At 48.0% G+C, this 27780-nt stretch overlaps 1 protein-coding gene across 3 annotated transcripts in view; it reads right to left on the bottom strand.

Annotated features, from left to right (window-relative positions):
• The window catches only part of NAV2 (neuron navigator 2), a 382063-nt gene that overhangs the window by 112093 nt on the left and 242190 nt on the right, over positions 1 to 27780 (bottom strand). For all 3 annotated transcript variants that reach the window (XM_032881202.1, XM_032881203.1, XM_032881204.1), the window contains one exon: positions 12533 to 12655. In XM_032881202.1, the coding sequence (XP_032737093.1) occupies positions 12533 to 12655 (123 nt within the window). The remainder of the gene's footprint in view (positions 1 to 12532; positions 12656 to 27780) is intronic.

Raw genomic sequence — 27780 nt, 5'->3', positions numbered from 1 at the left:
GCAGTGGACGAGAGGAAACAAGAGGGCTGTGGCAGAGCAGACAAAGCTGACCTCGTCTCCCTGTGATACTGAGACACAGCAAAGCCACGGGGAGGGGGGCGGTGGTTGTGGTTGAGGCCACGCCCAGGGGAGGGTGGCTGAAGGCAGAACCCAAAGGTCCGTGTGTGATCGGTGGGACAAAGGTCACTCTGAAGACTCTGCTGGAGGTTCCGATACTGAAGTAGTTAGATGTTCTCCTGAGGAAAATCATATCCCTAGGGCTTCAGGCGGCCCTAAGTTCCTCCTAAGTAAGAGAGAAAGTTCCCTCATCAAGAGCAGAGCCTGGTCTGACGCTGAGCTGTACTCCGGGCGCTCATTCCTCTCCCTGAGCCTCCGGAGGGGGAGGTGGAGACCCCAGAAAAAGACGGTCTTCCAGGTCAGCTGCCCAGAAGCCGTCACCTTTGCAAGTACCTAGACCAGAACTAGGCACCGAGAAGAGGCCCAGCAATTACTCATGTAGCTTCAAGTGCTGTTCACCCTCTGGAGAACCTTCTGGAGGGCTGGAAAGCAAGCCTCTGAACAGAGGAGGAGGCAGACACAATGACTGAAAGTAAAGGATTTGTGCCCAGAGATACTGGAGTGCAAATCCTAACTCTGCCCTGTACAGCACCATGCCTATGGCGAAGGAATGTCACCTTTTGGAGCCTGTTCCCTTTGATGTCAAACCCACAGTCTTCTTGTATGAACCCCCGCCAGGTGCTGTTCGGCTCTCCACGATGCTGGTGTACCTCGTGAAGCCTGCCAGCTATGAGAAATCACAGCACAGGCAATTCCCTGTAAGTCCGTGACACCAGCTGTTCCCAAGGCTGACCACCTCCTCTCTAGAAGGGAGCTCCCACTCTCTGTTGATTTAGGGAACAAGGCGCATCCAAGTCTAATTAAATCCTAAGTCAAAACACCCACCCAAATAAATACAATTCACTTAGTCACTTGGGATTTTATCTCCATGAAAATAAGACTGCAGTCCCATAAGCTTCAACTCCTAATATAATTTTGGTGAAGTTCTAAGTTAGAGCAAAATCCATTGCAACGTAGAACAGCAGAATTCTTCTTCCAGAGCGTCAGAAAGGTCCACAACCCCAAGACTCTCATCCGCAGCTCTGTCCACCCCGTAATCCCCCTCTGGAAGGTTTCATTCTGGTCCTTCAACCTTGGGCATTCCTCCAGACCCACCATCAGCAACAGCTACCCTCCTCTCCCCCTCCTCTAAGTGTGTGGCAGCTTTAGAACAGGCTTAGCTTTGAAGTGCAGTGAGGACAGAGGCCCTTTCTCTCCTCTGAAAGAGGTCTGCTAGCAGAAGCGGGGCCCTTTCAGTCCACTGGATCCGCACGCACCAGAGGCCTTGGGCAAGAACCACACTCTTCATTGACGCACCGTCGCGCAATGACACCTGTCATCATCATGATCAGAGATGAAATGTTCCTGGGCTCCCTGCCTGTGTAGATGAGTACAATGGTGAGTCATTTCGTGAACCCTGCCCTTCGAGTGATAAACACGAACAATGACTCATAAGGGCTTGGGGACTTAGAAGCAGCCGGTCTGAGTGCACATGGAGAACCGGGGGTAGGCAGAAGAATCTTGACCAAGATGTTCAGCGGTGGCCGAGCCAGATCTAGGACAAGGTCAAGGTCTCCTGGTTCCTACTGCACCCCTTCCCTTCCTGCCTGGACTCCCGTCATCATCATCACCAAAGAGATAATGTGCTTTTGTTAGAGTTGCTTTCTCAAATTCATCCTTTCCAAGCACACCAAGATGACCCTGTTCTCTAAAGCCTGGAGGACAGAGTGGTCCCTGGGCCACTAACAATCTCCCTGGCTTTGGTCTCCTCTGGTGAAGGGGAAGTGGGAAGTTCCAAGTGGTGACTCTGAAGGTCTTCTTCCCCCCAACTTTGCTCTGTAAGCTCTATCCAGCATGGACCAGCTTGGGAGAGGTGGGTCTGGAGAAAACACATTCACATGCAAGCTAACCAGGCATAAAAACCCTGAGCTGGCACAGCCGTCCAGCATGACCAGTCTAAAGGTGACACTGTAACCAGAGACACTTGGCAGACCAATGGAAGGGCTGCCTTATCCACGAGGCTTCTTTAAATCAGCTGCTGCATTTCAGTAACAGAAGTCAAGGCTAGGTTGCACTTCCAAAGACAAAGGACATTAAAGGAAACAAAAAAGAAAATCTCAAACAGATGATGAGATAGGCAGGCCTCTTGTAACACTTAGGTAATGTTTTGGGGGGGATCTTCCAAATCATCACCAGCAGGAAAAGAAACCTCCCACATTTTATTATAACAAGTTTAGGAAGACCTTCAATCCCCATGGCTACTCCTGGTCCTTCTGGCTCCATACCACATGGTGACAGTCTCTGCGGCACTAGGCACCGTGAGTTATGATGGCTTTTTTGGTTTCTCACCCCTCTAATTGATAGCAAGCTTCTTGAGAGCAGGGAGCAGGGACTATGTCCTACTCCTCTTTGGCTGCATGGTAGGTGCTCAGTAAATATTATATAATCATCAGCATTTTCCATCAGCTGTCACATATCAAAACACAGTCCAAATACTTTGTTGAAATGCAGCTGAGTATTCGCTTTGGCTGCACATATACTAAAACTGGAAACGCAAATGACTGATAGCATTGGTTACGATGCCTTAAGCAACTCAGTTTTCATAGTCCCCATCTGCTCATTCTTCCCAACCCAGAGGAGCTACTAAAAGCTATCAGTCCTACTGGGTGCTGCAGTGCCTGGCAATGCATAGGTAGGTATAAATATATGACAAACTACATGATACAGGACTGCTTAAATAATGGGGAGGAGATGGCATAAAGCTAAGGCTGTCACTTGTGTGTAATTAAATGATGATAGTCACTAGTACAGTTCACCATATATTTTCTCTTCTTATAAACACATGGTAGAATTCTACTTCTAGTCACCTTTGAATTCAAGCATAGCCATGTGACATCCTTTGGCCAACAACAGATCAGTGGAAGTTATACGGGCCATTTCCGGGCAGAAGCTTTAAGAGATAGCGCGTGGCTCACCACACTCTGCTTCTCTTAGCCATGGTTTGCCAGTGCTTTAAATAGCTGGTGTTCTGGCACCTGGGTTCCTAGAGTGACAATGATGTAGAGCATAGACTGAGCTGGCCAGACAGCGAGGGTGGGTGTTTTGGGGGTTGTTTCTTACACAGTATAAACAATCTTATGCTGACTGATGCAAAGACTTGCCCAAGTACCTGGATTAAAACACATGATGCTATTTTCCGTTGCAGGGGACAGATGCAGTCAGATTCTGACTTAGCATTGGGGCCTAAGCTTTAGGTTGCTGATACAGTAAGCACAGAAAAAGGTGCCCTATTTTGGTTTTTCTCTTTGACCATCCATTCTTGCTTTCATATTGCTAAATGTCTTCTCACACTTGGAACAAACATCAAGTATACAAATTACCTGTAAACAGCTACTGAAAAGGCACCGGTTTTGGGAAATGTTGCTTTGGGGGAGTGGCTGTGCTCTCCTCCCTCCCTCTCTCTCTCTCTCTCTCTCTCTAACACACACACATGCACACGCACACGCACGCACACACAGAGTCAGCTGTACTTCTACTGTGGTGTAACCTGGAACACAGTTACAAAGTTGGGCAATGCCGGGGAGTAAGATTCTCATGCGGCCATTGCCCTGTCTTTTTTTTTTTTTTTAAGTGAAAACATTGCATGCATGTGAAATGATACTCCCTAGATCATTCATTCTCTTCTCTGTACACCCCCTCCGGGAGAATTCCTTTGTGGCTTAAACTGCAGATGGTTTGCTTCCTGTCAGCAACCCCCTCCTGTTCAGCACAGGTGGCCCCTGCCCACCCATTCCACAAGCAGCAGCTCTTCCTTAAAAAGGAAGCGAGTGGTACCAGCAGCAAAGAGGCCTTTGGGAAAAGCCCATGCAGTAATTATCACCCTGTTACCGCGGAAAGAGAGATTTGCCTCTAAGGCTCCATTTATGAGCTTTAAGATGAATGGAACTCTCACCCTCTCCCACTCTGTCTCTCTTTGCTGTCCATAAGCGGGAGAAAAGGGGGAGAGGGACGGAAGGGAGATGCAGGGAGGATCATGGAAGCGGGGCGCTGTGCTAGAGGCATCTTCTCGTCCCCAAAAGAGGAGTATAATGCAGAACTGAGAAAATGCTCCGGGACACTAGTTGGTTTAACGGGCACTTAAGAAGGGAAGGGAAGGACAGTGAGAGAGGAAAGATGGGAGACAGAGAAAGAGATGGAGGGGAGGGAGAGATCCACTGGTCAACTCAAACAAGGAAAGATCAAGGCAGAATAGTCTGGGTAAAGTCAGAAGGGAGGGGGAAAGCAAGACAAAGTTCCTTTCACTTAGGCTGGTAGGAAGCTCAGTTCTGAACTATCACTAAAATCTGCAACCACACAGGACCGTAGGGTAAGTTTATCTCTATTCTTGGTTCTCTCCCTCTCTGATGTGTCATACTCTCATTTACTCCTCACTCCCCGCCCCCCGCCCCCGTCTTAATGCTTCATTGCTTTAATTTACAATTGTTCTTCTCATATGTGGGGTTATTCTACATTGTTATGGAAAGAAGAGGGTTTAATTACTAGTTAATCAATTACTATAAAGAAAAGAGAGGGGAGCCTGGGTGGCTCAGTCAGTTAAGTGTCCGACTCTTGATTTCAGCTCAGGTCATGATCTTGGTCTTGTGGGATTGAGCAGAAGTCAGCTTGGGATTCTCCCTCTCCCTGTGCCCCTCCCCCACCTCACATTCTAAATAAATAAAATCTTTTTCTTTTAAAGATTTTATTTATTCATTGATAGAGAAAGGCAGGGGGAGAGAGCACAAGTAGGGAGAGGGCCAGGCAGAGAGGGAGAAACAGGCTCCCCGCTAAGCAGGGAGCCCAAAATGGGGCTTGATTCCATAGGACCCTGGGATTATGACCTGAGCTGAAGGCAAACACTTAACTGGCTGAGCTACCCCCGTGCTCCCAAATAAACAAAATCTTAAAAAAGAGACAGAGAGAGAATCATGGAGAGGCAGAGAACCCCGATTCCTCTGAATGGCTTCCAGGAAGGAGGAATCTCAGACTCTTTATCTTTGCTTGGTACTTGATGACACACTTTCCCCATCTCCACCTCGTGTATCATCACAACGGTCCTGGGAGACACGTGTGAGTACTATCCTTATGTTAGAGACAAAACCTCAAAATTCAGAGAGCTAAGGGACCTGCATGAGAGTGAGGGTGAGAACCAGGGTCTCCTTACAGCCAACCCCGCCTCTTCCCTTCCCTCCACGGCTGCCTTTTGAAGTGTAACTTGGTGGTTCCTATAAAGTAATGTCCAAGTCACCTCCTACAATGATGACAATGTCCTGTCCACACTGTCCAGTAGGGCAGCCACGAACCACATAGGACCTGAAAGCCCTTGAAATGTGTGGCTAGCACGACGAAGAAATCCAACTTTGAGTTCTTGTTAATTTCACATTTCAAGGGCCACATTTTATTTGTGGCTTTTATATTGGACACTGTCGATCTATGCTCTCTCACTCCCAGCACACGATTGTAGGGGAAACGGGGTTCAAATACTGAGAGATGGCATGAAGTGGAATGAGTAGTAAAAGAAGGAAAAATTCCCCTTTGCCTTACTGGTGAGGAACTCACAATGCAGGGCAGACACAGAGGAGAGCCAGCGAGTAGGGAGGGAGGAAGGATTGTGGGCTGGGGGTGGGGGCTCCTTAAATTATAGCCCAGCCAAGGAGGCCTGCTGATCCCTAAGCTCTGGGTACAGAAACCCCAGCAATGCTTTGGGGACCACAGAGTTGTTAGCCAGGACCAGGAAAGGGAATTTTTCAAATGACTTCAGAATCCCCGCGGACTCTGAAGGCTCCTGGATTTCTTGGACCACTAAGGGGAGGAAGCATCAGTCTTCACTTGGGACCTTGAAATTGTGGATACATCCCATAGCCAACAACACAAGTTTAGAAGAGATCAGAATTAAAAAATGAGCAGCACTGGTCCAAACTCGCAAGGAGGCCATGGAATAAACCGGATCAGTTTTTGTACAAGAAAGGGCCTTTTCTTTGAGGTCTGAGGCCAGTGATGGGAAGAGGGGTGAGGGCAAGCCCACCTGCTGTGTCTGAGTGCCAAAAGTCTGGGAAGGGGGGGGAGGAACCATAGGATAGCCCCCTTTCCCTCTTCTAAAAAAAAAAAAAAGATTTTATTTATTTGAGAGAGAAAGAAAGAGCGAGCAAGAGTTAGGGCACGAGGCGGGGGAGGAGCAGAGGGAGAGGAGGAAGCAGTCTCCCCACTAAACAGGGACCCTGGAATCATGACCTGAGCCAAACTCAGATGCTTAACTGACTGAGCCACCCAGGTGCCCCACCCCCCCTTTCCCTCTTAGCGCAAACTGTTTTGCACAGTTCCCTAAGATTCTATTGCTTGCATTTTTATTTTACTTTCTTAAAGACTTAATTATTTAAGAGACAGAGAGAGAGAGAATATACACATACAGTCAAGCAGGGGGGAGGAAGAGAGGGAAAGGGAGAAGCGGGCTCCCTGCTGAGCTCGGAGCCTGACTTGGGCCTCTGTCCCAGCACCCTGAGATCATGACCTGAGCCAAAATCAAGAATCGGATCCTCAAGGGGGTGCCTGGATAGCTCAGTGGGTTAAGCATCTGCCTTTGGCTAGGGTCACGGTACCAGGGTCTTGGGATTGAGCCCCGCATCAGGCTCCCTGCTCATCGGGGAGTCTCCTTTTCCCTCTCCCTCTTCCTGCCGCTCCCTCTGCTTGTGCTCTCTATCAAATAAATAAATGAAATCTTAAAAAGAAAAAAAAAAAAAGAGTTGGACGCTCAACCCACTGAGCCATCCTGGTGCTCCGTGTGCTTGCATTTTTCGTGACTAAGGGCTCATTTAAAGAGAGGACAGGAGGATAAGGGCTCGGAGGCAGGGATATATAAGTCTCTGAACCAAGGGCTCCCTAAAGTGGTAGTTGCATCTGGGAGGGTCTGGCAGGCCAGGATTTCAATTCCAGTGTGGACACCTGCCAGCTGTATATGTAACCTGCTGCATATTTACTGATCTGACCGTCTCAGGGCAACATGGCTCTATCTATGAAACCAGGATGCTACCTCCTCTCAAAGGATCAGGGTTAGGAGAAAATGACATCATATCGGTAAGGTGCTTGGCACAGTTCCTCACATACAACGATCCATCAGGAAATGGTGACTATCACTGTTTTTGTTATTTTCTGGCCTGTATTAGTTGTCTATCGCTGCAGTAACAAATTATTATAAACACGGGAGCAAAAACAACACAAATGGACTATCAGGTCTGTGAGGCAGAAATCCAAACTCAGTGTCCTGGACTGAAAGCAGGGTGTTGGCAGGACCGCCCTCACTCCACGGCTCTGGGGGAGGGTCTGTCCCCTCGCACTGTCCCCTTTAGACAGGCCACAGGCACTCTTTGGCTGGGGCCCCTCCCTCCACCTTCAGAGCCAGAGGGCAAGGGGAGTCCTTGTGGCTCAGTGCTCTGCCTGCTCTCCCGCCCACCTCTTCTACTTTGAAGGACCGGTAATCACACTGGCCCTCCAGGATAATCCAGGCTAATCTCTCTATCTAAACACTGACTGATAAGCAACTGTGATTCCTACCCCCCACCCTGTGGTGTAACACACCCCCAGGTTCTGGGGATTAGGCTGTGGACACTGTGGGACCATTACCCTGTCTGCCCTGGGCTTGGAAGGGAGGGCAAGGGAGTGGTTTCCATTTGTGCCTCCTCTCACCTGCATACCTCAGCAGGGGCTGTGCCTAAGGAACACCTGAATTGGGGACCTACTACCTGGTAAGGGCTCCCACCAATGTCGTCTGCTGCTAGGGACCTTGGGCCTGGATTCAACTCTTCCCTGTAGGTCAGGCCTGAATCGATGAATACACAGCGGGGTGCCAGGAGGCCGCCTCCATCCACACAAACCCCAAAGCCCCGCAGTGCCCCGGGCCCTTGGACATCTTGCGACATTCCTGGTGAGGAGGAGGACTGGGCCCGGCAGGCTGGTGAAATACCAGTTGCATAGTTATATCAACACACCATGGGACTCTTAATTCAAGCTGAAACTGGGACAGCTCCGGGCCCAAGGTCAGGGCCCCAGCTAGGGACTTGGGTAAAGCTTGTAGGGTGACTGTGAATCCTCATTTTCCAAATGCAATCTCAATACTGAAAACATTCAGAGCTTGGAGGGCAATGAAAACCCCATAACAAGAAGGAACAGGAACAGTTTCTTTCTCCTGCTTGGTTTCTTGGCATGACATCAGAGGGCCACTGTCGTTTGCTTCAGGTCTCAGGCTGACGTTTCACCACACAGCATTCGCTCTGCACTATTTTTACCACCACTTCAGTTAATAGGAGCCACTGGAGGTCAATAAATATTCTAATGGTGTAGAAGAAAGTAACCGAGTCATTCCAAAGCCCTCCTCCCGACCTAAATGTGCGCAAGGGGCCTGATTTCTGTCCTTGCGTGCACCATCAGTGACACTTGTGTGACCAGGGGACACCATTTAGAAGTAACCTCGAACTGCATGTCCGGGATGTCAGCGAGGGTCCCTAGCAGCAGGGCGATGCTGCCCAGGTCACAGACAGCGTCCTGGGAATGGAAGCTTTCCCAGAGCTGAGCTCTACGCTTTGAAAGCACTCAGCTCTCGGGAGTTCAAGAACTTTTGATGGGCCCTGAGCGGACAGCATGCAGGAACTGGCAGGAGTTTAACAAACCATCTGACGGTCTGCGAGGCTGGCCTCCTAGCTCCCCGGGGCCTATTTCTTCCTCCTCCCAGGCTGCCAACTCAGGGCCTTCCATGCTGAACCTCTCTGTATTTGCCTGTTATCTGGGGCCTGCGACTTGGAACAAGCCACCTCCATTTGTCCTTTTTGATCCTGCCCCCTCTGCCGGCTGGCCACTGATGACTATTAGGTAAAAACTGGAACCCAGGAGTGGCAACCCCGAAGAGTGACAGCAGATCAAAGGCAGACTTGGCACTGTGGATTTAATACCCTCCCTTCTTACTTCTCAGACACCAGCTGGTGACATACAGGACTCACAGACCGACAGGGTCCCTATCTCCCAGGCTCTGAAGGTACATATTCCTATCAGTTCCTTTTAATAGCCCTGAAGATACCCCAGCCACATCCTGCTGCAAACAGCCATGCTCCGTTTGGTAGGTCAGCGTCCTTCCGGGGCTCCCCCTGGAAGAGCTCTAGCTCCCAAGCTGTGCCCACTGAGGTTAATGATTTTCCTGTGGGCGCCGTGAGGTGATCTGCCCTTCCTACATTCCCCTTCTCTCGACTGACGTCTCATCAGGCACTCAGTACTTTTCCTATTTCCTTCGTAGCCCTCATGTAGTCTGCAGCCTGTGTGTGAACCCTTAAGGACTGGGCTGTCTATTTCATAAAGAACCTCCTAGAAATTTCTCAGCTCTGGGACCTTCTTTCTTCAGCTTAAAAGGGAAGAATTCTGAAAAGGTGCTGCGTTTTTTTGTATTTTTTTTCACTTGTCTAATTTCAATAATTTAAAGAACACGTTTCTCATTATAGGGACAAGAATAGGATTACCTTGTCTGAAGCCATTTGCATACTACCTTCTAAAAAAATACCTGCACACCATCTGTGGCATTCTCCTTTGGTATTTCACATTAAATTGTCTCATGCCAACGCTATTCTCTACTTGAAACAATATTTATAAAATCTTGGGTTTGATGTACTAGCTATACATTTTTTTAAATGCTACAATTAAAATGTAAAAGAAATATTTCCCTGTCTGCTATCTAAAATTACTTCCTATACCACTAATGTTAGCCTCCCTCTTCGGGAAATACTCATCTAGAATACAGTTTTTGGAAAAGATTTGCATGAAGAACTTTATAGCCACAAATCTACTACAATTTCAACTTTGCCAAAGATGAAGCATTTCTATGGTCTATTTATAAAAACTTTAGAGAGGAATAAAATTTAACATATTCTAGAAAAATGTAAAATATCTCACTGCCTACAGGTTAAAACTTATATGAAATAGGAGATTTATAAGCATTATTAGATCCTATTTTATTTATTTTTATTTTTATTAGTTATTTATTTATTTGACAGACCGAGATCACAAGTAGGCAGAGAGGCAGAGAGAGAGAGAGGAGGAAGCAGGCTCCCTGCTGAGCAGAAAGCCCGATGTGGGGCTCAATCCCAGGACCCTGGGATCATGACCTGAGCCGAAGGCAGAGGATTTAACCTACTGAGCCACCCAGGCGCCCCTAGATCCTATTTTAAAAAAGAAAATAAAAGCCACCTGAATTCTAGCTTTAAAAGCTGGTGAGTATGGGACGCCTGGGTGGCTCAGTTGTTAAGCGTCTGCCTTTGGCTCAGGTCATGATCCCAGGGTTCTGGGATTGAGCCCTATATCTGGCTCTCTGCTTGGTGGGGAGCCTGCTTCTCCTTCTCCCTCTGCCTGCCACTCCCCCTGCTTGTGTTCTCTGCCAAATAAATAAATAAAATCTTTAAAAAACAAAACTGGTCAGTTATCCTCTCAATCTTAAATGATCACATCTGAGCATTCCAGTCTGGGGAGAACCAGAAGACACCACTGTCCAGTTAGTCCCATCAGAGAGGCTGAGCTGGACAACATAACAAACAGTATCCATCTCTCCAGCCCCCACCCTCAATCCTCCACCTCCAAACGCAGGAACAAGCCCAGCTGTGATCTATAATTCCATTAACCCTGCAATGAAGCATTAAATTAAACTGCCTCCCGCAGATTCTTCTTCGGCTACAAGGGAAAATGTACCTTGTAAAGCCTGAATTTCACGCTGATAGATTTACTAACCAGCGACATGTTTACAGGAGAAAACAAGTAAGCAAAATCACTAAGCAAATTGTTGAAATCTCCAGTGGGGTTGATACAACAACGAACTTTCTCCCTGATAATGTTTCCTCTAAAGAGTTTAGTTACAGAGCACCCCATCCTTAGAAAGAGCAGTTCTCTGGGGTGCCTGGGTGGCTGAGCTGCTTAGTGTCCGTCTCTCGGGTCATGATCTCAGGGTTATGAGAACGAGCCCCGTGCTGGACTCCCTGCTGGGCGTGGAGCCTCCTTGAGATTCTCTCTCTCCCTCTCCTTCTGCTGCCCCTCCCACCCTCCCTCTCTAAAAATAAACAAATTTTTCAAAAAGGGCAGTATTAAAAAAAAAAAAGACAGAGCAGTTCTTAAGTGGTTCACCGTTCTATGGAATTCTCAAACCAATCCTTTTAAATGAATCAATTCCAGGAAGAAGGCTTGCTTGAGCTGGCACGGTGGCGATGGGCCTTTGTCATCTCCGGCATAAATCACCACCCTGGACACTGCGGACTCTAAAAAGGGCATATTCAAGTCCGTGGCAGAGCCCGGGCCAGATCCCAAGTTTCTGACAACTGATTCAGTGTTCTCTACACTAGCACAGCTTCTCGGCCTTCCTGGAGAGACGATGAAGATTCCTCTTGAGCAAATTTCATTCCTGGGGGGATGCCCTAGTTCTCTTAAGCCAGAGAACCACCAACATCACTTAGCTCTTTGCAAAAAGTATATGCAGCTAAGAGAACAGCAAGAAACTGGGTTTGTGCTGCAAATATGCGGATTTCTGGCACAAGAAAATTAGCACCCCCAAAATGTTTGGTGCCCTCAAGTACACATATCTAAATTCCATTTTCGGTCTCATTAACACACATGGGGAAAGAGGTCAAGTATGCCAGCAAAATCCTTCAATAGTCAGACCACTAAAGGGTACTGAAATCTAGAAACACTGCACAGCAGAGCTGCAAGGGGTCCTGGAAATCATATAGTTCGAACCCTGCGTTAATGGATTGCTCAAGGTCATAGACTCTATGTGCCAGAGTCAGGGTTACTAAACAGCCCTCTATACGATAATGTTCTCTGAAGCTCTTGTCGTCTCTGACAGGGGCTGCGACGAGGAACAGACAAGGGCTAGCCTTTCGGCATCTCAGCACGTGCAGTAGAAATGACATCCCCAAGCTTTGCTTCCCAGGGCCAGGCCGCAGGAGACCCGCAGTGAAGCCTGCTCACCAAGGCCGGGAGTGCTCCCTTGGGCACCCGGGCCCTCTGTGCATCACCAGGGACTGTGTTCCAAGGTACCATACCTAGAAAGCCGGCTGACGAGGAAGTAAAGTGGATCCCTGGGGCCTGGGCAGCCGACAAAGATGCAGTAGCAGCACCAAATAACAACCCAAACTCCCTGAGCCCAAACTCCCTCTCTTTTCGCTGTCAGAAGCACCACCCTAACCAGGAGCAGGACTCCAGAATCTTCCGCAGTGCTCTCCTACCTGCTGCACCAGCTCCTGACCCTGGGCACAGCTTCAAGGCCTCCCAACCCCTGCATGGGTCACAGCAGTGGCCGTCTGCTCTCAATATCACACCCTCACTTCTCGGCCACTCTGGAATGATCTCTGCACCTGGTCAGTCTCACGCGGAGTAGAATTACCTGTCAGCATCGCCGAGGCCCAGGGAGGTATTTCTTTGCAGGGTCTCCCGCACCACAGCCATGCCATCGGGCAGCCGATTCAGGCGACGAGTGTAGAGGCCAAGTCCGCCATCGGTCATGTACCTGCAACAGGACCAGAGGATGATGCAGGTATACGGTCAAGAGCAATTCGTGCACAACCTTGTTCACATCTAGGAGCCCTTCATGGCCACCCTGTGCTCTAAGGGGGAAGGAACTGAGGCTTTCCCGAGGCTCTATCTCTGATCACAGCCCAGGGATAGCTCCACTGTTGATTCAACCCAAAGGATCACCCACTTGCTAGCAAAAATAGAACTCGGCTTAATTAATCCAAACTCACAGGAATCTATGGAGCAGAAGGGAACTAGTGAACATTAACTGTCAGATGTATTCATGACATTCTTTTAATCTGGCAATTATACAAGCAGGTGTCTTACCTAAGTAACAGGAGTGGAACTGACAATCATTAGCAAAGCATAGGAAAAAATATGACAGAAGAGTGCAATGGAAAAAGTGGACAAGCATTTAAAAGAGGGAGAAAGAAAAGACAGAGGATAGATGGGCCACCTTTGTCATCACCAGCAAGTTGTTTCTGTGGGTCCTGGGTCTTTCTTTCATCTGAACTATGGGAACAATACAGCCTTCCTGCCTCCCCAAGGCACACATGAGAATTCGCCAGGTAAGGCATATGAAGGTGCTCTGCAATTTGTGTAAGACCAGAAAGTGGAAGATGTTATTAGGGGTGTCATTATCTTGAAGTGTCTACAATCGTGAATGTCACCTTTGATAGTGACGTCTTACTGGGTTGTCACAAAACTCTCCAACACTTAGACTAATTTAGTCTTCCAGATTTCTTAGTGAGTCCACAAAGCTATCTTCTGATGGAGTCAGTGTTGTCGGGGGAGGGGGTGTACCCCTGGAACTTCTTCTATATAAACAGACATCTGCTACCCAGACCAGTTTCCGAGAGCTTGGCCACCGGTGGGAGGTAGTTTGGGTACAAAGCAGCTTTGCCTCATCTACCCTGCCTCCTTCCCAGCATCCCTTAAGGGAGACTGCTTGTGCCATCACTCCCACCTTCAGAGGAGGACAGGAAGGCAAGATAGAAGTTGGGCAGAGCAAGAAACCAAACTTGGGTCCCTTGAATTCCCACAAGAGCCCCATCAGATAGACCTGCAAGGTGTCTGAAAATGTAGGGGTCTTACATTTCAAATGAAATGACATTTATTAAGAAGACCAAGAAGTGGTGATTTTTCTGAAACAGTCCGCTGACCTGCATCACGCAGAAAGTTTCACTGGATTTAGTATTTTAGCTTTAGAATACATGAAGTAGATTTTTGAGGGTTGTCAATTCTGGACTTTCTTCTACTTCGAGTTTGGGTCTTTTCTGGGATATATTCTTAGAAACATGGAGTTACCGGATGCTGTGGAGGTTGTACACGACCAGTAAGTTTCAGTTAGGGGCAGGGAAGATAGTTCTCACTGGCACATCTCGGGTAAGAACTGTCCGTATGCATCAAAAGAATTCTCCTTTAGGTCAGCTTCCAGGACATTAGATCTAAATGAAACTTCTCTGATGTCTCCTCCCACCCATCTTTTATGACATTAATGACCACAGGCAATGCAGTGCCAACCTGGTATAAAGTCTGTTGGGAGTAGTCAAAACAATTGCTTGTGGTTGTACCAAAAATACGACAACAGATTAGACTGAATTTTTCACTCCACTGTGTCATACAAAAAAAAAAAAAAAAAAAAAAAAACCAAGAAAAAAAACAACTGTAAAAATACTAAAAACCACTGCATTATAGACAGTAAAAGGGTGAATTTTATGAATTGTATCTCAATTAAAAAAAAAAAACAAAAATTTACTGCTATAGTTTAAGAATTATTTGTGTAACTACTTTTTAGTGCTTATCTCCTACACTATCCAATAAGTTCCTTGAGGACAGGGACTATTTGTACTTTGTTGAACTCTATATCCCATGTGCCTAACACATACTTAGTGCTCACGACAAGTTGTTTTTACTGCATGAAGACCAAAGACACAGCCATAGGATGGAGTTTAGCAAAAACCTTTTGGGAGGACACCAATTACAGGTTTGCTTTCCTCTTTTTATTTTATTTTATTTTTAAAAAGATTTTATTTTTTAGGTAATCGCTACACGCAACATGGGGGTCAAACTCACAACCTCAAGATAAAGAGTCATATCCCCCACTGAATGAGCCAGCCAGATGCCCCTTCCTCTTAAAAACAAACAAACAAACAAACAAACAATTCTCTTTTTCTTTTGAAAGTTTTTTTTTTTTTGTATTTTTTCCCCCCAGCGGGGGGCCCAACCCAACACCCCGAGGATAAGGTTTTTTTTTTTTTTTTTTTTTTTTTTTTTTTGCATGTACCACCTACTGAGCCAGCCAGGAGTCCCGCGTTTTCCTTCCTCTTAAATGTCAGCAAACATGCCATCTAAGATATATGGAAAGGCAAACTGAACTGTTGATCTGCCAGTCGACCCATCCACCGGTCCATCCAACCACTCAGCCTTTCAGTGTAACCTAGGGTCCAGGGGTAGTAATCTCCGTGTACACATCCTCCAGCCAGCACCAGGAGAAAAAAAAAAAAAAAAAACAAAAAACAAAAACTCACCTACATCATAACACAGTGACTTTGCTAGAGGCTAGACTTTCTGGCTCACATGTCCTTTCAAGGAAAATTCACGGGAAGCTCTTCACAACACAATGTGCTGCCCCATTAAACAAGGCAGTTAATTTTGATTTTAGTAAAACCCACCCAGCCATGTCAACTAAAACTTTTCAATGGCGGGGATCTTGCCAGAGGACAAACTCATTTTAGCATTCATCTCCCCGCTGGATTTTTCCTGCTGGTGAAACAACACACAACAGTGGGGCGATCGCACGGACCCAGGTGCACAGACGAGGCCCCCGTGTTCACAGCCTCAGCTCTCTGCAGAGGCATGGGCAGGACCCGGCGAGCGGTCTGCAGACGAGTGCGGAGACGCGGCTCAGCATCCAACCCGCTAACACCCGAGCATGCCATGGTTCTGTCAAAAATGGTGGTGGCAGGGCCCTGGAGAGATGGGTCTGGGTATGTTACTGAGGCCTGTCAGGTGCTAATGGGAATTCGGGTTTTGTTCAGGCCCAGAGGAGGGGAAGGGCAAGATGAATCAGATCCCTGCCTTTGCAAATGCACAGAGAGCTAAAGAGCAGCGGAGTTGAATGCAACTGATCTGTGACCCAGCTTGGCTGCAAATCTATTTCATTCACCCTGTGTGAGAGTGGTGGGGGAGGGGAGTGGGGAGGGGGGAGAAATGGTGAGGAAATGGGGAATTTACATCTTTTCCCAGACATTTGTCAAAACACATATCCGACCACATATAATTTTTGTAACAGTCTCAAAAATAAATTGTTTTATGTCGTCTCGCTAGAAGATTGTGCAGCAATGGAGACAGCTGTCACTATGACCAGGCTCGCACTCAAGAATCTAATAATGTATTTATTTCTAAATTATTACCTACTGATTCTAACGGTCTCATTTACAAAACGCTCTCTCTGTTTTTAAATAACTCTTGTATTCTCAATGAAAATATAATTTTGGTTTTTTAAAAAAATATTTTATTTATTTGAGAGAGAGTATGAGAGGAGAGAGGTCAGTGGGAGAAACAGCTTCCCTGGCAAGCAGAGAGCCCGATGTGGGACTCGATCCCGGGACTCCAGGATCATGACCTGAGCCAAAGGCAGTTGCCCAACCAATTGAGCCACCCAGGCACCCCCTATAATTTTGGTTTGACCCAGATTTGTGTAGGACCTGGCTACAGGTTATATGAATATAGACTGCCTTCCTCAAGTCAATCCCTCAGGAAAGCATAATTTACAGGTGAGGCAGTCCCTGGTGTGTGTCCATGTGAATCACCAGCCCTGGTCCAGGAGGGCTAAGAAGGCTTGTGTTCCTGATGGTGGGGATAGGGACCGGGGAGCCACGGCCACACCCCGTCTTTGGAGCTTCAGTGAGGCTCCCACTGGGTACAGATCAAAGGGTTTGTGTGAGGTCACAAGGAAAGGAAGCAGCAGATCCAGGTACTGGAACCTCCAGCGGCAGCACTAGGGCTCCTTCTCCTTGGGGGAAATGAGTAATTCACGCTGGAGCCTATCGGCATGCCAGTAACATCCTAATGTTTGCTTGGTGGGGTCCTGACTAAGCCACCAAGCAGCTCACCAATTTTCACATTATGGTCTCGAGTTCTGCAGTGATGTGTGCAGAGGCTCAGTCTCTACCTTCCACAGCTGGTCTGGAGGGCCCCCTACCCCACCCCGATGGAGCCTGGGCTGACAACACAAGGGGGGTGTTTTCTTTTCAAGGCTTGGTCACCCTGGGCTGGCCCACGAGAATAAGAGTTAACAACAGGGCTCTCTTGTCAGGAAGACCTGGGTTCAAATGTCTCCTCTGCCTCTTGCCGGATGGGGGGCCTTGGGGACATCCTTACTAATAAGAACTAAAGGTTATGGAGGCTACCCGGTACTGTGCTAAGTGCTTCCCATAAGCCATGATACTGTACCTTCAAGGCTCGTATGAAGTGTATTATCTGTTTTCCAGATGAGGACAACGAAATTGTGGTCAGGATCACAGTGCCAGGTGCGTGGGTTCAAATCCCAGCTCTGTGTCACACTTTTCGGTGTAATTCCTTTGAGCTTCATTTCCTCGGCTACAAGATGGGCAAAACTACAGAATAACTTCACAGGGCTGTGGTGGGCTAAAGGCGCCACTGTATACGAAGCCCAGTGCCTGGGAGCACTTCAAATGTATTAGCTGCTGTGACTCTTGACGCCAATGACTGCCCACAACACAGAGTAGTGACTGTGCGTCCCCTTCTCACTTTTTAGTCGCATAACTAGTAGGTACCAGGCTCTGTATGAGGCTGGGGTTACAGAGGTAGAAAGACCTAGTTCCTGCAATCTACAGGGGACTGCGACATTGAACAGATAATTCTACTATGACATGGAGAGCGGTGTTACAGATGGATGTAGGACAGGCTCAGAGCACACAGTGGGAGGAGTCATAGAGGAGCTATGTAAGCTGGCCTTTGAGGGGTGCATAGGATTTCGCCAGTCACAGGAGGATTCTAGGCATGTGGGTATCACATACAAACGCAAAGAGAAATGGAGAGGAGGGTTCAGTTGGGAGGCTGGGAGGTAGATCATTCTGTGGCTGGAGCATCAGGAATAGACAGGAGCCAGGTGGCACGGGCACTGGGGCTCAGTCGGGGAGCCAGGTGGGTTGAGACCTCTGACTTGCAGCCCAGGAAGCGACGAAGGTACTAAGCCAATGACTAACAGGCTGGCTTCCGGGTCAAAGAGAACACTGACATTTCAAACCTCCTGTCATTCAATACTCCGGTTTGGGTGAGCATTTTCTCGTCAGTGATCCCTTCTGCAGACATTTCAAAATGCACCACTTGTCTGAATCCCGTCTGTGTTGTCTCAGCCGGTTGGGGGAATGACCAGATTTGTAGGGTAGACTCACCAGCCCTCAGGCCAGAAGAGATCTGTGAACACCACATGCCTATTATGAGGAACATTCTAGACAAAATAGGTGCACTCTCTGTAACTGACACCAGCTACGACAAAGCTTTGGAATCTAATAGGACCTGTTAGAACAAATACACCAGATTTTGAAGCCAACGTTTCGCCAATAGGTCTCTTCTTTAAATGTAATGAGACAACGACGGGGAAACAAGCGAAACTGGCTTTTGTGAATCACCTGCAGAAGGAGGGGAAGCTGGCTCCTCACTCCCAGAGTTCACAGCTCAACACCGCCTTGGCCTTCAGAAGTAATACAAACTGACTTCCACTAATCACAAAAGAAATCACCTTCTGTCAAGGACTGGGGGAGTGGGGAGTGGACGGGAAGGAGAGGAAACGCATACTGACTTCATCAGGCTCAGTGGATTTCTAACAGAGCATGGCGTGAAAAAACAAAACCACAGCAGAAACATTCAGATGCAAAGAATGAAAGTAGAATAAAAGGGGAGAAAAATCAAGCCTAGGTAATTATTTTTTTCTTCAAAGATGTGTTGACCTGTCTATATGTTTTGGATAAACTTTTGACTTCAACGTGAAGATAGCAAAGGAAATGGCATATGAGAAAAAAAATATACACATACATGTACAATTCCTTATCAATAGCAACAGAACTATATGAGCACATATGTCAGCACATACTTTGTTGCATATGGTTAAAGAAAAAGGCTGCGGGCTGATGGAAAGTCCCTACAGATGAGCATCTCCCCAATGTCCAGGACCCCAACAACATATGCCTTCCCCAGAGCCCCACTGCCCCCCAGCAATGCTGCACAACATGTACTCTTCAGGTTTATGAGCATGTGAATTGAGTTTCAGGACAAACCTGTACAAGGACGCCGGTAGTTTAGGGCCTCTTAGAAGTCAGATAAATAAACTTCACTCTGGGTCACAGAAGGACAAACGGACAAACCAGTCTAACAAAGCTGCCTGCGCCCTTTTGGAAAAAGCTGACCTCTAGAAAAGAAGCTGTTCCATTTGACTTAAGGGAGGAGGAGAATACATTTACAATGCAAAAATAGGTTGGGGGGAGTGGGTTTTAATTTTTCAGAGCGAATTTTAAAAACCATAGTACTAATACTTAAGTAAATACTTAAGACTCTATGAAGGAAACATTGGAAACCACTCTGTCCTCAAAAGGTTTTAGGCACCCAAGCTGAGGCAAATGTGGCATATTTTGTGCCTCTCCCACCATCCTGGTCCTAACCTCCACCCCAAATGACAACCACAGAGACACATTACCCAGTGACTCTAATACCCTCCTCAGGAAATATCTTTAATATATAAACTTTTTTATTTTTTAAAGATACACCCAATGTGGGGCTTGAACTTACAGCCCTGAGATCAAGAGTCTGCCTGAGCCAGCCAGGTGCCCCTTTCGTTAATATTTTCAAATCAGATAAAGGTAAGCTCTAATCAAAGCCCGTGGTACAGCTTCTTCTCTGTTCTCTTACGGGCCAAAGGAAACAAAGCCAACAGCTGTCTTTGGAGAAAGCGTAAGGTTTGCATGTCTTTCTCAGTTAAGTTTCCCTGTACCCACAGCACTTTGTAGTTAATCTGGACTGGACAACACAAGTAATCAAGGAGCATTTCTTCGACTTTCATGGCTTTTGGGGAAGTCTTCCAGCGACTCTGCTGGCTAAGGCAGAGGGGAGGTGTGGACCCAGAGACTCCGAGCCGTTTCCTACCTTTCTGCTTGATGCGGAATTGGGTACCTTTCAGCACCGATCCCCACTGTGGCTCTTCAGGACATCACCAAGATGGTATATCCCTCTTTTTAGGAAGATGTGGGAGGTCACTTCTCATCTCTAGCAAAACCTCCGGATTACTTTGTTCAAGCCTGGAGCAGCCCCCTGAGGCCGTGCCATGAGCCACCTCGGCTCAGCACACAGACGGCCATGAGTGGCCACCCGGGAATCCCCACAGCTCAGTGCGCGCTGGCCCCTTCCCTGGCTTGTCTGCATATCACTTTCATCACACCCGTCCTGGCTGTAAGGTGAGCCAGATGACTGGGCAGACCCGGCTGATCCTGATTCTCTGATCCTGGGTGCGGCAGGAAGTGAAGCCTGCAGCAGAAGCAAACCGGGCTCCAGAAGCCTGGCGTCTGCTCGGCTAGCCTGGTCACCAGAGCATGCCTCTCTGGGGAGCACTACGAAGGCGTTGCTAAGCTAGTCAAACAGGAGCTCCTTTTCAGTAGGCCATGGGGACAGAGGCAGGAGCAGGAAAAGGCAGGCCTGAGTAAAGGAAGAGACAAAGGGTCCCAGAGGTCCCCTTTAAGCCTCACCAGGGGAAATGGGTATGACAGACTTTATTTCCTAAAGCTAGGTGCTGCAAAGCTGCTAAATGAGGACAGAAGCACAGTGGGGGAGGTTCTTGCAACAAAACAACACGTGCTTCCAGACCTCACCTGCCGCTCATAATAGGGGCCATGGAAGAGCAGCTGCGCTGTCACCTGGCAAGGTTTTAGAACTGCAGTATCCCAGAGCTCCTGAATCAGCCTCCCCCAGGTTCAGTAAGACCCCCAGGTGGTTCTAATGCACATTACAGCGTGGGAAGTCCTGGTGTCAGGCAGCGGTCTCTGCAGGGAGGAAAATAAGACAATCCAAAGGAGCAAAAACTAAGGTGCTTCTATTTGTATGTATTTCTTATCCTGTCACTTTTGGTTCCTGTGTTTCATGCAGGTTTTACACTCTATATGCAATATTCCAGTAACATGGTGCATATGTTTTAAAAACAAACATAATGTCTAATGCAGGAACAAGCTCTCTATTTATACAATCAAAAACAGGTCCAAGAGCACTCTCTAAAGCAGAAATTCCTAAACCGTTCGTTACAGACCCCATGTCACACATGTGCAAGATGGGCACCCAGTCGAGTCAGATCAAAGGCTCCTGCTGGGCTCCCTGTGAGCAGTCCCCCTGAGTTAGGGCAGAAGGGGATCCTGGCTGAACCCGTCCTTTCAGAATATTCTGCAAGTTCTCACATAGCAAGACTTGTGCTTGTGTTTGCTATCAACTGACCCCACCGTGGCACGTGGCATAGCTGTAACTCCCGTCACCCTGCATTTTAGCACCCAGACTCGATTTCACCATGGCCCGTGGCCTTGTACTTGCTCTCACCACACTCCAAGCAGGAGTGATTGATCAAGTGGGAAAATTCTTGCAGGGTGAAGAAACACGCTGCCAAGATCTTGTGTCTTCTGCAAAATGCAGTGTGAATATTCACAGATTCCACAAAATTCCACTTAGCACGAATGTCCATAGTATTTTGGCTCAGCTTACCTAGGATGCCGACATGTATAAGCCCCACAGGCATTTTAATGCAAAAGAGTCCATAATTTGCTAATAAAATAGACTCGACCCCACAGAGAGCCAGGGATTCTAACAGTGAATTTGTCACCCCTCTTTAAATAAATACACATATGTAAAATTTTCACTGTAATCCCTAACGATGCCCGTTTAAAACAGGAGTTGGCAGGGCATTTTTCTGAAGAAAGGCTGCACGGTTTGGAAATCGGACAGTCCCCTGTGTCTAGAATCTGCTCTGGCCTGAATTATCTTTATTGTGGTTCAACTGTCAGTAGGGAATTGTAGCAAGTATTTCTAGCACTGGCAGGAAGCTTTTTGTCCACTACTGAAAGATGAAACACATTCTCACACGCAGGAGACAGTCCTCTAGACAAAGCCCCTTTAAGCTCTTTCTTGGAACAAACAGATGGTGAGAGGAGACTGACTTATATCCAGGAATTCTCCAACTTAAAATACACCTGAATCATCTGGGGACCCTAAGACAATGTAGATTCCAAGACCCCAGTTTCCCAGATGCAGGATATCATTCGTGGGACCCAAACCTTGCATTTTTAAACAGATTTTTTTTTTAAAGCATTTTGTGGTGTATGCAAACTTGCCCAGAAAGCAGAGTTCCCACAGACGCCCTCTCCTCTGCCACCATGTTCCTTTTTATTAACACTTCATATTAGTGTGGTCTGCTTGTCACAACTGATGCACCTGTACTGATGGATTCTTATTAACTCCAAACTCCAGAGTTTCCATTAGCATCCACTCTGTGTTGTAGAGCTCTGTAGGTTGACAGACACAGAATATCATGTATCCTGCATTATGGTATCATACAAGAATAGTATTAATGCCCCCCAGTGTCCCGTGTTCCCCCTAGTCATCCCTTCCCCCAAATCGGCATTTTGAACAGACATGTAAGTAATTCTCCTGCAGGCAGACTGTGAGAAATGCTGCCTTAAATCTTGAGGCTTGGATGGAGGAATTGTGAGCTATGTGGGCCTCAGTTTCCCTAAGAGTTAAAGAGTCACCACAATGTGACTACAGTATAATTGTAATTTACATTCCAAATCCTCCTAGTAACTAGTCTTGACCCTCCACATTAAGGGGACAGTATCCTTGTTAACGGCACCTGATCCCTGATGGCCGTTTCATCTCAGGTCAAAGCTTGGTAAAAGTTGTTAGAACTCCAAGCCTCTACTAAAAGTGCCAGTTAAGTCATGTCCTCGGACATACAGGCCTACAGACCCCAGAACTGTGTGTCTGTGGAAGCCCAGGCTGGGAGGGGACGTGAGAGGATGGCAGCAGGCATGCTGAATACAGAGGATCACGGGCGATATGTGGACGGCTCACCTCAGTACGGGAGATGCCACAACCCCAAGCCCCTACCCTGAGAAGCCTTCTGCTTTGCCTAAAGAACCCCTCCTCCCAGGCACTACTTACATACTGGAGGCGTGCCTGTGAATCCTCTGGAGGCTGCTGTATTTTATCATTCTTATGATTTCTTTTTCCTTTTTCAAAGATGTATGAGAGAGAGAGAAAGAGGGAGGGAGCGTGCGTGTTTGCATGTGAGCAGGGGGAGGAGCAGAGGGAGAAAATCCCAAGCAGGTTCCCGGGTGAACGCAGAGCCCAACATGGGGCTTGATCTTATGACCCTGAGATCATGACCTGAGCCGAAATTAAGAGTCAGATGCTCAACCAACTGAGCCACCCAGGTGCCCCATCATTCTTGTGATTTCTGCAGTAACTCCCCAACCCCAAAAGTGCTCTACGATGCAACTTTTCACACTAGGTCAGAAGAATTTGGCATTTGGGATTATGTGATCCCTTCTGAAGACGACTAGAACCTCAGGGTGGAATCAGACATCCAGGGTCTCTCTCTCTTCTGGTTTCACGAGACACCCCCAGGTCATGACCACAGTCATTACCAGACGAGGGAGAGGCCAGCTGGAGCTTTGGTTCAGGTCTGTGCAAGTTTCACACTGTCTTACCTAGACTGCGGCTGGAAGCAATGTCAGGGCGCACTGAGAATAGATAAAGGAAGAACGAAACCAACTTGACAGTGGGAGACGGACCCCTTCTGCAGACAGATGGGGGCATGAAGGAGGCCTGGGGAACGCCACCCAATGTCCACAAACAACTTGGCTTCTGGAAGGACTGGGGGCTGCCGGGAGCACTGCCCTCGAGTCCTGTGCAGGCTGTTGCTCTAGAGACGGCCCCCATTTTGAGGTGTTGTCATGTGTAAGACACATTTATGCAGCCCCTACGGTGCGGCAGGCACGGGCCTGGGTGCCAGGGATAGGAGAAGCAGACTTAGTCCTTGGCCTTGAGGGGCTGAGTGCAGACATACAGATATTTGCATAGCGTTCAGCAAAGGCCAGAGCAGCAAGAGGGGCCAAAAAGATTCTTAGATCAAGAGATAATGCTAGGGGCATCTCGAAGGATGAGAGGGTGTTTGCCAGGCAGCCTGGAGTAACGGCAAGGAAATTAGATCGTTCATAGAGACACACATGTGCAAATACAAACGGTCTAAAAATTTTAGTACAATGAATTCACTGTGTGGCCTCAGATGTTAAAGTTCTACCAGGTAGCACTTTCGTTTAAAAAAAAAAAAAAATCATTATTCTGGGGGTGCCTGGGTGGCTCAGTCAGTTTGGCATCCAACTATTGATTTCGGCTGAGGTCATGATCTCAGGGTCCTGACAGCCCTCCACTCAGCGTGGAGCCTGCTTAAGATTCTCCCTCTCCCTCTGCTCCTCCCCTCTCCCCTTTCTCTCTCCCCCGCTAAAAAAAGAAATCATTATTCTGGGCATTCGTTCTAGATGGGATTCAGAAAATGTATTCCAATTCAAAGAAACAGATTTGCAGGGCCTCTGGCCTTCAAGGGTGGGGATTAAGCCAAAACTGGGTGACCACAGGATGCTCAAATTACCTGCCACTAAATCCAGCAAGACCAGGAGACACAACAGCTGACACAGAGACGCCGGGCCCTGTTCACTTTTCCATGTGTCTGCGTGCACTGGGTCACCTTCAGACATAGCACCCGGGCAGCTGGGAACGCTGCTCTCGGTGGGCCCGGGCCCATCTCGGGGACAGGGTGGGAGTTTGAAAATGTGCATTTCATGTTGCAGATTTACCATTTTAAACCAACAAAAACACCCACTGTTTTTTGTAGTCTATTCTATAAAGTCTAACAAAATCCTGTTTGGGAGGTGCCTGAGTGGCTCAGCTGATAAAGTATCCAACTTTCAGCTTCAGCGGAAACCGAGCCATGACCAGTTTCAGCTCCGGTCATGATCTCAGGGTCCTGGGATGGAGCCCCATGTTGGGCTCTGCGCTCAATAGGGAGCCTGGCTAGTGGGAACTGTTAAGGATACAGTGATTCCCAAAAGTCCTACCTGTTCTCACCCTCACCACATCCCCTTCTCAAAAATCAGAGTGTGAGGTCTTTATGTTAATCAGGAAGGGATTGAAACAAAGTTTAAAAACCAGCCGTTTTTCCTCCCAGAGTTCAGACTCTGGACTACCTAAGCAGCAGGCCCTCCGTATCAAGAGACTCTCTAGAAATGACAGACGGGGCATAGGCTCTATTCCTGTGGAGGGGAGAGGGCTGTGGCAGGGAGTGCAGAGAGGCCCACCCATGCCTCGGCCTGGTCAGGCTGATCTCACAGCTGCCTCTTCGGGGTCTCACAGCACCCCCAAACAGTGTGCAGCAGAATCCCGGTAAAATAAGCTCTGGTAGAAATCCTGAAAATCTTTTTTTTTTTTAATATTTTATTTATTTATTTGAGAGACAGTGAGAGAGAGCATGAGCGAGGAGAAGGTCAGAGGGAGAAGCAGACTCCCCGTGGAGCTGGCAGCCCGATGCAGGACTCGATCCCGGGACTCCAGGATCACGACCTGAGCTCAAGGCAGTCGCTTAGCCAACTGAGCCACCCAGACGTCCCAGAAATCCTGAAAATCTTAAAAATACAACAAAATCCTAAAGTGAAAAGGCATTGCATGCAAACCAACGTCCATTGGAAAAGGAAAATCAGCCCAGGCTCCAGCTGGGCACGTCCCCAGCAGCACCGGAGTCCTTCTCAGGGAAACCAGAGAAAAATGCCCTTTTTCTACCAAGGCCAATAAAAGTGCGTCTTATAAGACGCACCAAGAAGTGCCTGTGGGGGGTGACATAGCACAAATCCCCCAAAACAGACGATGGGCTTCTCAGTGACTAAACACTGTGCTCATCTGTCCTCTGACAGGGGGTGTTCTCAGTCCCAGTGCCCTGCCTTACCCAGCACATTAGTGCTGAAACGAAGACCACGCCCCCTCCCTCCCACTTAGGATAAGGTCCGACCTCTCAAACTTCACCTTACATGCAACTGAACATTACACAAAATAACAAAAATATGTAGGCTCACAGGACTCCGGGCTATTAGATCTTTGGGGGAAGATCTAAGATAAATGACTCGACCCAATGACATTTCTGATGCGGAACCGAGATTTACTGAGTTTAAGCGATACGCGCACGGGCAGACGACTGGAAAGCGGACGCTGATGTGGTTTCATTTTCACGTGGTGTTGCGTTCAGCAAGGTCGCTGGGCTCAACAAATCTTTCATCATAAAAATAGAAGCTTGACTCCTTTATTTTACATTTTAGTGTAACTGCTTCTCCATCTCCTTGTGCTCCAGCCTGTCACCCAAGTTCAGTAAAGGTAAGATCATTGTTATTGTCACTACTATTTTAGGACATGTATTTTTGCTTCGATATCCTTAGTCCCTAGAACTGTGCCCAGAATGCTTGAGATAAGCACCTAAAAATGTTTTTGGTGGACTGAATGCAAGAATAAACAACCACCAAGAATGTGATTGCTTTTATGTCTAACACGTGTTAAACATTTGGGGAATAGAAAGAAAAATAAAACATCCTTGCATCTGTTTAGAGATAAGTCAGACACTATTAATAGCGGGCTGTATAACCCTGAAGGCTCCAAGGACGACTGCTAGGAAGATGGGGCAGAGGCAGGGCGGAAGACAATGCAAAGAGGGAGGAGTCACAGGTCCCATCCAAGGGACAGCAGGGTTGAACCGGGGCCCCCGGGTAGGGAACACTGTCACAGCCACACTGGGTGGCATCCCGGATCTGAGCTGACTGCAGTCTTGTCCCCCACGGCTAAATTCCCCACTGTCCATGATTTTTATTTTCATTTTCTTTAAAAGATTTTATTTATTTATTTGACAGAGACAGCAGAGGGAACACAAGGAGGGGGAGTCAGAGAGGGAGAAGCAGGCTTCCTGCCAAGCAGGGAGCCTGATGCAGAACTCCATCCCAGGACCCTGGGATCATGACCTGAGGGGAAGGCAGGTGCTTAACTGACTGAGCCATCCAGGTGACCGCCCATGATTTTTAAAAAGGGAGTAAAAAACAAAACCAGTGGAGCAGGGAGTTCAGCGTGAAAGGCAAAAACGCCATTTCCCCCCAAAATGTTGGTGTGCATGGGTCTGGATGTCACCACAGCCATGCTCACAGAGGGACAGGTGTACCACGCACTGATGACAAGCAGGGGTCTGTGTAGTGACGCGGCCGAGGGAGCTCCACAGGTAAGGCGGGCACGCCATGCCAGGAGCCAAGTGGCAGGGTGACCTGGGAACTGGGGCGGGGGTGGGGGGGGAAGCTCCCTCTGGCGGGAAGGCAGGCTAAGAGGGAGCCGAAATACAGGCCAGCGACCTCCAGAGGAGGCACGGAGCAGAAGCTGTCGCCTCCAGGACGCTCAGTGCGGTAGGAGCCGCAAGAGGAAGAGCGGCTTGCTGCCACAAAGACAAAAGAACAGGGCCCCCAGCTTCTTCTCAGTCTTCAACCAGTTCCAGTGTTTCCACCTATACAAGAGCAGGACCTGGATGGGCTGAAGTAGGTATTCCAATGGGGCAGGGGCAAAGCCAGGTTCCCTAGAGCCTGCTGCCTAGTTCGAGCGAGCATGTCCAGCCTCGTAACTTTCATTCGCTTTCAAAACCTACCGATTTCCTTAGACCGACTCCAGATAGCAACATGCAGGGACATCTCGGCCGGGGTGTACACCCTGGGCTTACTGTGATTCTCAACAGCCACAGCCCACTTGGCCTCCAAACTCCTCTGTCATCCAGATCAGAGCCTGGGGCAGAGGAAGGAGGCACGCACGATTTTTGTGTTTATTAGAAAGGGGGAGTGGGGGAGAAAATGTGCAGAAGAAACAACTTTGGTACTACTACCCCAAGGCTGGGATGTGGCAACCTGGCTCGCCAAAGAGACCTCTTCCTCCGCAAGCCCATGCCCAGCTGTTCTCCATCTGTAACAGACCCTCAGTTCCCTACGGGAACCTGGGCAT

The sequence above is a fragment of the Lontra canadensis genome, unplaced genomic scaffold (assembly GCF_010015895.1).
Source record: "Lontra canadensis isolate GAN:19392208 unplaced genomic scaffold, GSC_riverotter_1.0 scaffold74, whole genome shotgun sequence".
NCBI classification, from domain to species: Eukaryota; Metazoa; Chordata; class Mammalia; order Carnivora; family Mustelidae; genus Lontra; species Lontra canadensis.
Note: the sequence above shows the minus strand (reverse complement) of the source record. Positions and strands in the feature narration are given on the sequence as shown.